This window comes from Periophthalmus magnuspinnatus, chromosome 3, assembly GCF_009829125.3.
Source record: "Periophthalmus magnuspinnatus isolate fPerMag1 chromosome 3, fPerMag1.2.pri, whole genome shotgun sequence".
NCBI lineage: Eukaryota > Metazoa > Chordata > Actinopteri > Gobiiformes > Gobiidae > Periophthalmus > Periophthalmus magnuspinnatus.
In genome coordinates, this window is record NC_047128.1 from 25,260,230 (window position 1) to 25,270,783 (window position 10,554).

Here is a 10,554-nt window from a genome sequence, read left to right on the forward strand (position 1 = left end):
AACTTATTTGGTCTCACTGCATAGGTCTCACTTTAAAAAAGCAAATTCCATGTCTTTCTTTTTTGTGATTGGAGACATGGGGTCATTGGGTTTACATAGCAAACACAATGTGTCATGGAGAGTGCTTTGTACTGTATATGCATACAGTATGTGGAATGTGGTGAAGTCAACCCAGTCCATAAAATGGATTATACATCCACGAAGCAAACCCACGGACTAACCCTCACCATGTATTTTTCATTTGCGTTTGTATAGGCTACTATCATAGTTACATTGCAGCACGGCAGCAATAAGCAGCTTTACGCATGTTTTGGTCGGTTTTCACATAGATGACAAAAGAAACTGCGATTCCCATCGGTCTTTGCGGTATTATATCATGGCGCCTGTCTGCCGGACAAAAGGCGAATGTGTCTGACGGAGGATTGAAACCCAATTAGAAACAGAGGAGACATTTTGGGGGAACTAACTGTGTCCGTCTGGCCCGGTGCCCCGACGAAGAGCACATATGATCCAAAAATAATCTCTAGGGGCCCTTTGACTGGAATATTAAGGTAAGTTTAGTCGATCGGATTCTGCTATAGCGATGTTAGAGCGTAATGTTGCCAGTTTCATTTCCCCGGTATGGAGAACTGAGCCGAAAAGTCCTCAAAAATGGGCTGTGCTCCGCCGCTGTAGTTTGCGTCTTGTGCACAGATTTCCTCCACCTATAGACAGCCTGTGTCGAGTAGGAAAATGTCTTTTTTGAGAGATGCGTGCATATTTAGACGATCGGCGTCAACAATTCACACTTAGATGCCAAAGTTTTCATTTGCAATCTGTGCATGCTGTACCATAGTAAATTAGAGCCAACGATGTCTAATAATACACGTATGACATGTAGCATTTAGCTTGCTTGATGTTTTTTTTAGTATGCTAATCCTTTTCAAAAATAACTGTATTTGTACAGTATGTTACAGTGCACTCAATTGAAACATAATCTACGGACTATTTCATCCGTGATCATGCAAACTCAGTCCAGATAAAGTGGACTTCGCGAGTTTAGTTAATCACAGTAAACTTTTGGCTCCTGACTTTCAATGCCACGTCCAGACTACTCTTGGGGTTAGCCTATATGTAGAACAGACAAACACATCTCAACTCAAAAATAGCTGCACTAGACGTGTGCTGTCTTCTCTGCACGTTGAAGTAAATAATTGCAGTCTAAAGTGCATGTAGCCTTATAAAAACCCTGCTTACCCACAGCATGATGTTTTGGAACTTTCTACTGGGGTCAGAGGTCAAGTTCAGAGCAGCACCAGTGAACCCTGAACGTGTTAATAGTTTTACCCAGCAACACCTCCAAAGAGTGAAGGCAGCAGGGAGGACGTGGTCTTAAGGTTCAATGCCATAAAATCTTAAATTACACTGAATTAAGGATTAATACAGAAACTAATATTAGTTAATGTAGCATATCTGACTGATGAATGTAGGTTATAGACCACCAGCTATTGCATCTATTTATAGACAGTTTGTATAGCCTAAACCTACACTCCCTTTAACCCAAAACCATACTATCGGAAACATTTTGTGACTGCTTTTTGAAACTGTATCTGCTTCAGACAGTTTATTTGATAGTTATAACAAGTTATGATGCCTGTTATCATTCCATAAAGTTGCAGTATAGTTTGGACTAGAAACTTTAAGACACACATGCCATTGTATTGCTGCTATGAATAATTGGTGATAAACTTAGTATGAATACACACAGCAAGCTTTAATGATCTGCTCTACATAAAGTATTCCAAAAATAAAAGATGCACAGTTAAAATGATCTTGTACGCCCTTTTTTCTGCGGGACGATATTGATCTTATGTATCTGCATGAGTCATCCTCTGCAGCACAGACACAAAGTATGGAGTTCAGCTGCCGGAGATGTAAATTTTTCTTGGCATTTTTCCCAAGATGCACACACACACACACAGTCTGTAGACTCCCTCCATTTTGCCGCCTGCTTCATGTAAGTGTTGACTTTAGCATTGCAGTGTGCACATTTTATTGCTCTGCCAGCCTGCTTTTTTTCTTTGGCTTCACAGAAGACACATGTGATGACTTATTACATTATATGCTTTTTATAACATTCTTTAGAGGAGAAAAATGCATCACAAGATGTGTATTAAAATGCCAGCTGGATAAAAATGGAAAAACCCAAAGCTCTAAAAAAAGGCATATGATTAAGGCATGCTGCGCACGCACACAGATAATAACTCTATTTGGGTCGCCGACATTTCTATTATAATGAAAGCTCTCTGCACAAGAAGACATGCAGAACATTGTCTGTGTGTTTAAATCTGCTCCAGGAATCTAAAAGAGGGTCTGTTACTTCTATAGGTTTGTTGCTCATCACATGGTAGAAAAAAATGCTAGATTTCTGAGGTTTTATTTCAACGCATTCCTCAATACATTAGTTATACTTGTTCTTCAAGCACATACTGTATTTGTTGCTTTGTGGCAGCTGGTCTGAATTTGAGATGCAGCAATAAATAAGTGTTGAAAAAAACAAGAAAAAAGGGATCTGGTAAAGGATCTAACCCATCAGAAAGTTGATGTGTCCATTTTGGCACATTTCACTTACTTGAGTACTACTGTATAGCCAGTCCTTTTTTTTTTAGATCTGCAACTATTGTAACATTTGTTAATTGTTTAATCTGGGAATTCCTTTTTTGATTGTTTTTAGATTGTTAAAGGCCTGTGAATATAAGATTTTTGTCAAGTCTTACGAAAGTGGTGTTGCTCCACTTTTTTACTCCACTTTTTATTTTTATTTCTTTATCTATCTTTATTTATACAGGGGAGCCGAATGAGAGCACTTGGGCTCTCTTTTTCATGGGTGCCCTGTTTAAAATACAATACAAGCAGAAGTCTGTATAAAACATTAAAAACAGGTGCAGGTGTGTGTATAAAAGTTACCAGATTATTAAATTGTGACTGTGTCACAAACATATCCAGCTTTGCTTTTCCTTGGAGTGTATTCCATTTTTGTAAAGCAAAACAGCTAAAAGCTCTCTTTCCTATCTCGGTTTTGGTGCGGCTAGTCCTTAGTCATTGATACCTGAACATTTAATACCAGATCACATGACTGTATAAGTCTAACAAACAGGTGAAGCATTCTGGCAGTTTTTGAAATAGTCCCTTATAGATACATTTCATACAGTGCTGTTCTCTTCTAACAGACACTTTTTCATAGAGAATACAGTGATGGGTTTCAAACCCATCACCTGTAATAAAACGAAGGGCAGAGTTTTAAAGTAGAGGCTGATGTCTGCATGTACACCACATCCCCATAATCCACTACATAAAGGAAGATTGCTTGCACTATTTCTTTTCTGTAATTTATTGGGATACAATAATTGAAAAATAAAATAAATACAAATAAAATTATAATTTAGATTTTAAACTGTTTTTAAAGGATAAGTTTTCATCAAGCCAAAATCCAAGATATTTATAAATGTCGTCTCTTTCACTGGATGTACCATTTAGTGTATAAAGATTTGTAGCTTGCACAGTACTTCAATGTTTTTCAGAAAAAAATCGTATACCTAGTTTTATTTGCATTCAAAGAAATTTAAGATTTATGAGGAAATTTTGGATTTCATTAAAATCTTGTTGCAGCTTTAAAGCACCTAATCAGCAGAGGGAGCACTTGGATACAACACAGCATCATCTCCATATAAATGCATATGGTTTTCTTCTAAATTGTAACCAATAGAATTTAAAAAAATATATAGTAAAAAGTAGGGGGCCCAAAATTGAGCCTTGGGGCACTCCTTTACTTAAAGTTAGAAAATTTGATTTAAAACCATTGGCTACTGCTGTCTGGGTTCTGTTTGATGGATAATTTTGGAACCAGTTACATGTAGCATTGTCAAATCCAATCTGCTTCAGACGCTTCAAGGACTCCATGATCCACTGAATCAAAAGCTTTAGTTAAATCAATAAACAGAGATACACAATGTTGTTTTAGGACATCATGGATAGCATGTAATAGATTTTTCTAGATTTTTCAACAAAAACACAAAATGCAAAATCCAAAATTTCTGGTCACTGTGTCATTTAGATATACAATATTATGGGTCTAAGCATATTTTGGATAATGATTATTTGATTAATAAATGTGTGACATTTATTTTAATTATCACTGCAAAGTTCTAGTCTCAATGTATTTATCATAATTTGTGTAAATATTGCTCATGTGAATGTGTGTTGTAGGATGTTCCAGCAGTGTGAGGAGCCTCGGTTCACCATCGAGCAGATCGACCTGCTGCAGAGGCTGCGGAGGACAGGGATCACCCAGGCTGAGGTGCTGCATGCTCTGGACACCCTGGAGCACCTGGACCGGCAGCATGGACACAAACTCCCCCACAAGCCCCCATACCTGCCACCTCCATCTTCCCTGTCCTCGTCCAACCCAGCTGCGTCCTCATGCTCCATGTCCACTGCCACCCAGACCAGCTTCCCAAACAGCCGGGTCCCACTGTCCCCCAGCAACGCCTTCGATAGCACCTCACCTCCGCTCCCGGTGCCTGTAGCCTCGCCCGTCACCATGGCAGCTCACAACGGCCTGGTGGCTGTGACCAATGGGAAGCTTTCTCCTCCGCGCTTTCCTCTCGGTGTGGTTAATGCCAGCGTGGTGCCCCCTGTCTATGGCTTTGAAGTGAATGAAGAGGAGATGGATATTGAGGACAAAGTGGAGGATCTCATGAGGTTAGAGCTGGGTGGACAAAAATGCTGTGTTCTCTTTTGCTTCTTTTGGATTATTTGGCTGTGTTGACAGTGACATGAATGTTTAGTCATAAATTCATCCAGCCACTGGTTTAGTTCAAATTGTTGTTTTGTTAAGCCAAATAAATATAGTATCATTTGGAACTGGTGTCATATGAAAACTACTGGCCAAAATAATGAAATAATAATGAATCATATTTTCTATTAATTCCACAAAAACGTTCTCAAAGTCTGGAACTGCATTGTTGCGCCCTGATCTTTCTCTGAATCTAAATATGATTATGGCTTACACATACGCAGTTTTTTCTCATTTGTATTCTGTAGCCAGACGGCTGCAATCAAAGTAGTATTGATTTGAGAGTGTGTGAAGATGAAATCATACCAGATATAGAGCAGCCTCTGATGCCTGAACACATTCATCTAATGCTATTCAGTCACATGGAAAAAGCTGTGCCATTTCTCATACGTGCATGGTCGCCAGAATATTACAACATTGATAAACAATATTTTATCTCTGTCCCTCTGTCTAGAAGGGACAGTGCCGTGATCAAAGATGAGATTAAGTCATTCTTGGCCAGCAGGCGGATCTCCCAGGCTGTGGTTGCCCAAGTAACCGGTGAGTATGGACGGTCTTCATTAAGAAAGACTGTAACATAGTAAAATGCACTCAGTGATCTTGGTCTTTACCATTTCTCAGGGATCAGTCAGAGTCGAATCTCCCACTGGCTTCTGCAGCAGGGCTCTGACCTGAGCGAGCAGAAGAAGAGAGCCTTCTTCCGCTGGTACCAGCTGGAAAAGACCAACCCCGGTAAATCAACAATGATGTTAGCGTATTACCATTAATTTAAGATGATTGCACAAAGATATGTAAATATCTATAACACTTAAAATAATATATTGTTACTTAATAGTTATAGTTAGTTTTGTCTGAAATGTAGCATTTTGCATTTTTAGTACCACAAATTAAATGTGAATTTTTAAGGTTCTTAAAAATTCACATTTAACTTGTATTTAAATTTAAACATTTAAATTTTATACTTTTTTTTTTTTCCAAAAGAAAGAGAAATATGTCCATGGACATTCAATTATTGTGGACTGTGTTGTGATTGTGGGTGAGATGTTAAGGACATATTCATTATTTTGGTGTTTGGTGATGTTTAGGCGCTACCTTGGCCATGCGAGCTGCCCCTTTGGCTTTGGATGATGTGATGGACTGGCACCAAGCTCCACCCCCATTTGTCCCCACACCTGGGGGCTTTCGATTGCGCAGGGGCAGCCGCTTCACCTGGAGGAAGGAGTGTCTGGCTGTTATGGAGAGGTGAGCTGCAAATTTGAAAGAAGACGACAAATGTCATCAAATGTACTTTAAATAAAATGTGCTTATTTGAATATTCCAGTTACTTCAGTGATAACCAATATCCGGATGAAGCCAAGAGAGAGGAGATTGCCACTGCGTGTAATGCTGTTATTCAGAGACCAGGTGACGCACAATTTTGTGTACAATTTTCACAGTATAAACATAAAATATACATTATTCTCCTTAAGAAAATCTGTGTAAATCTGCCCATAAATGCAGTAATGTGTGTATTATAGGAAAAAAGCTGTCAGATTTGGAGAGGGTCACATCTTTGAAGGTGTACAACTGGTTTGCTAATCGCCGCAAAGACTTGAAGAGGCGTGCTAACATTGGTAATGTCCTTAATATTTTGTGTGTTTGTGTTTGTAAAAATAATGTGTATTTAACTAATTTGTCATATCGATGCACTATGGTTAACTGTGTGTTTTTGAAGAAGCATCCATCTTGGAGAGCCATGGCATTGATGTTCAGAGTCCAGGGGGCCAGTCTAACAGTGACGAGGTGGATGGCAATGACTTTCCTGACCAGGTACAAATTCTTTTTAAATAGTTGATCTTGTGGAGAGTTATCTAACTTAACTATATGTGTTTTCACATGGCCTATATGTAATAAAAGTATGTTTGTAATTAGCTACATGTCTGGTAGCAACAGAAACACTTAAATGGTTCTTAGAGTTGGTGTGTGTTCATGTATAGCCTACTGTGCTGCTGCAGGTATGTGAAGTCCCCCTGTTTGACAAAAGAGCTTCAGCGCGGCCGTTTCTTTATGGCCGAGCAGACCTGTCCTCTCCAACACAGGTATGGTTTAATTACGTCTTTATTACATATGTGACAAGTGAAAGAGATAGCTGCATGTATTCAACATCTGCCCTACTCTAGGTCCCCACTCTACTCCCAAGTTGGTTCTCTGCACTGGGCAGAGGGGCCCTGGCTGGGCATCGGAGCTCTCTGATTGGCCGCACTCTGCTCTCAGGGCTGGCCTCTCACTCTGAAGGGGGCAGGTTGTCAGGGGTGTCTTGGTCCCCCCCATCCCCTTCTCTCCAGGATGAAGCCACCATTCACACTGTGTTAGCAGGTCAGGAGCCAGTCAACCTGGAGAAGGCCAATGACGAGCAAGCATCAGCTGCAGCACTGGCCAATCAGAGCAGCCAGGAGGATGACGTCAAGCCAGAAGGTTTGGAGGACGACTGAACGGGTTGGTGCAGATCATGTGCTATTATGCAAGCAGATTTTATAGGAATGTATCAAGTGACGAAATGACCAAAAGCGGTGTAACTATAACCCTGAAATACCTCCCAACCCTACCTCCAACCACCAACCTGCTCCGCTACACTCTATAGATATCACCTTCTTATCCTCCGTAGTTAAAAGTACAAAGCTTCTTGTGCTCCCTTAACAGACTTAACCAGGACATGATGCGTGTGCATCAACAGACCAGGACAACACTGTAATACCTATGTTCAGGGTCCCTCACTGCTACCACAACACAACTAAACCGCCTCAAACATTCATTTGTTATGCGTAGACAATGGCTTTTAAGATTATGTTGCACATTTCTTCATAGTCTAATATATTTCAATCTTCAGTTTAAAGTTCAGCAAAATAAGCTTAGTTTTCCTGCAGACAGAAACACTCAAAAAATGTTGGTATTGTGACTGTCTCTTCTCTCTGCTCCCATGAAATATAAGCTTATAAACTAATAACCATTTATTCATAATACTGAGCTGTCAAAGGTAGCTGAACTGTAGGCAGACTTGTATAAACTGTTAACTCTGGTGTTTAGGCAAAGCAGCTGGCCAGTGCTATGGCCAGTGAGCTGCTAAATACCACCTTCGTGATCACTTATTTATATGCAGTACTACTGTCTTCAGTGTGTATGCATATATCCACGTACAAATGCAGTACATGATTTGTGAGGGTATACACTTTTCAAAGTATAAAGATGTTTGCTTCAAGTGGCATCTCAGTGGCTTGTTGCTAAAATGCAATGATCCATCAGCCAAAGTATTAATATAGAGATTTGTTTTTGTATTGATCATTTTGTGTAAGAATATGTATTAGATATACTCAACGACGCATCAAATGTGTCATTCTGCTTTATTTGTGTTCCAAACACATTTTTATTACTTTGAATATTTTAAAATGACACTATCGTATTGACTGCTCTGCTGACAGCGTGCGCAGTGACCAGATGAGTGACTGCTTCTTTTGGACGAACAATGGATGATTTTTCCAGTGTTTAAATGCAGCCATTGTGGAAGTCCTGCCATTTCTTGTTCATTCCATAGAGTATACATTTGTCTGGTTAGGAAATATTATGGATTGGGTAGTTTAAATAGTTTAAATGTAGAATTAAGAGATATAAAGCAGATGATCTAAAATCATTTACTGCTATCTGCCGGTATGTGCCAAATCTATAAAACTGAAAGATAAGCAGGGCATACACTATAAGTGTTAGTCAGCTGCATAACAAACCAGAATTTGTATAGAACAGTCAGTTGCTTATGTTTTAGCTTTGAGAGTGTCACTTATTAAATCTCACTATAATCACTTTCTAGTGAACATCACAGGAGTTTTAGTGAGCTGATATACAAAGTATGTACAATGTTGTTCAGCACATAAGATGTACTGTACGTCTTTAAGTTGAAGTGCCTTCATATTTACTGCTTGTCATCAGACGATTTGCATAAACAAGGACTTCTGCAATAGTTGTGTACACTTTGAACCTTGTTTCTAAGCCATTTCGGCTTTTACAAATATTTTATCTCTTTAGGTGCTTCATGCTAAGCTACTAGTTAAGATTCAAAACAAATACCTCACCTTTCCTCCGTTGTAAGCTACATCAGGTTCCTCTGCAGCTGTTCAAATGTGAACCCACACTGTTTCAACTCAATGCGCCCTGAAAGGGAAATCATATTTAGGACCAACCAATATGAAAAGGGACAACCCACTGAAAATAGAATTATACATCATACTTGGTCCCACTCCTGATTTTGAATAAATACCTAAGTGTGATGTACGGCAGCTGAGCTGCTCTGTGTGTTACAAGTTCTCATGTCTGAGGCACTGCTGCAGTGTACGTTTTATTTTCACTAGATTTGAAAATGTGTTAAAAACCTCACCAAATCTTCTCTGCCTAGCAGAAGCCTTCAGAAGGGAATTGGATTTGTGAGATTTAGACTTTAAGTCATTTTTAAAACCCAACATTTGTAAGCTAAATAAAAAATAGAAAAAATGGTTATGTGTGGATAAAAGCATCAACTACTAAATTGGTTCTTCTTCGTCCTTCCTACAAATGCCTCAGAAAGCTTCCATTGTACTTACCTCTATGTCATATTGTTAGTGCACTTTGTTCGCGGCCCCATACTGTCTTTATGTTCTAATGCAGTTGTACCTTCTGCCTCCTCCCATGCTTCATTTACTGTACCTTATGACCCTCCTCAGACAACTGCTCCTCAGTGTAACTCTGGAAACCACCTCTTTCATATGACAGGATTGTGTGGTGGAGGGGCACAGGTGTGGGGGAGGCAGAAGGTTCTAATGGAGTCATGCTTCAGGAGGGAGCGTAAAAGGCTAAAGCTTTGAGTTTGTTTTAGCTGCAGAAATCTGACTCACTCACTTATCAGAACATGTAAATAGATCAGTTTGGTCAGGAGTTATCTATACTGTAGATACATCAGTGCTTCTCCAAGGTTTTTATTTGTTTTGGGCAATAAACTTTTCAATAATATTCCCAGCAGGATATTTTCTTATGTTACTTGATTGAAATAATTTTGTTTGACAGTCAAGATTTAGTGCCTTTTTTGGACAGTAGACTGTTCAGTAATCAGTATGTGGACTTTCTACATGTGCTTTTTGTTACTTTTCATCTGTTTGATAAACCGTATGTTATTTTTAAGGTGCATTTTTATTGATGATTCTATATACAAGGGATTAAACTGATCTGACCTAAGTATTGGACTTGAAGCCTTTTTTATTGATGCATGTTCAAGTAATCATACAAATACAGAAAAAAACATTATCTTTTTTTTATTTCCTTTTCAGATTATGGTTCAGATGGTTAAAAAACAAAGTTATAAATGTGTCATTATACATGTCTTTGGATTGCAGCACTGAATTACATATAATGCAATTAACCAAAACTTGTGCTCAGATTTTTTTTATGCACACAGACATACATACAATGAATCACCAAATGATGTGATGTTCACACTAGAGACAGAGATGACTAGATTAAATGTAAAACAGATTACATTTGGATGGTACGCTTTTTTCATAATTTAAATCTTAATGGAAAGCACCAAATATTTTCCGAAACAGAAAAGGACGAGGTAGAACAAGAACACTCACTACTACTGCAGGAGCTTCATAATCCTCAATCTGTTATTAGTGCGGAAAGACAACCATAAATTCAAATTGACTATCTTAATAGTGAATTTA

General features: G+C 38.8%; 1 protein-coding gene across 2 annotated transcripts; it reads left to right on the forward strand.

The window, feature by feature from the left end:
• Window positions 1-344: 344 nt before the first annotated feature.
• LOC117388614 (homeobox-containing protein 1-like) lies at window positions 345-10,067 on the forward strand. Of its 2 annotated transcripts, none has more exons than XM_033986215.2 (10): window positions 345-551; window positions 4,246-4,740; window positions 5,289-5,374; window positions 5,456-5,566; window positions 5,920-6,076; window positions 6,156-6,238; window positions 6,352-6,447; window positions 6,552-6,643; window positions 6,829-6,912; window positions 6,994-10,067. In XM_033986215.2, the coding sequence occupies exons 2-10, from the start codon at window positions 4,247-4,249 to the stop codon at window positions 7,303-7,305; spliced, it is 1,515 nt and encodes a 504-aa protein (XP_033842106.1). In that variant the 5' UTR covers window positions 345-551; window position 4,246; the 3' UTR covers window positions 7,306-10,067. The 2 variants fall into 2 exon arrangements, with proteins under 2 accessions (XP_033842106.1, XP_033842099.1); XM_033986208.2 differs by having other exon boundaries at window positions 346-551; window positions 6,549-6,643.
• The last annotated feature ends 487 nt before the right edge of the window (window positions 10,068-10,554 follow it).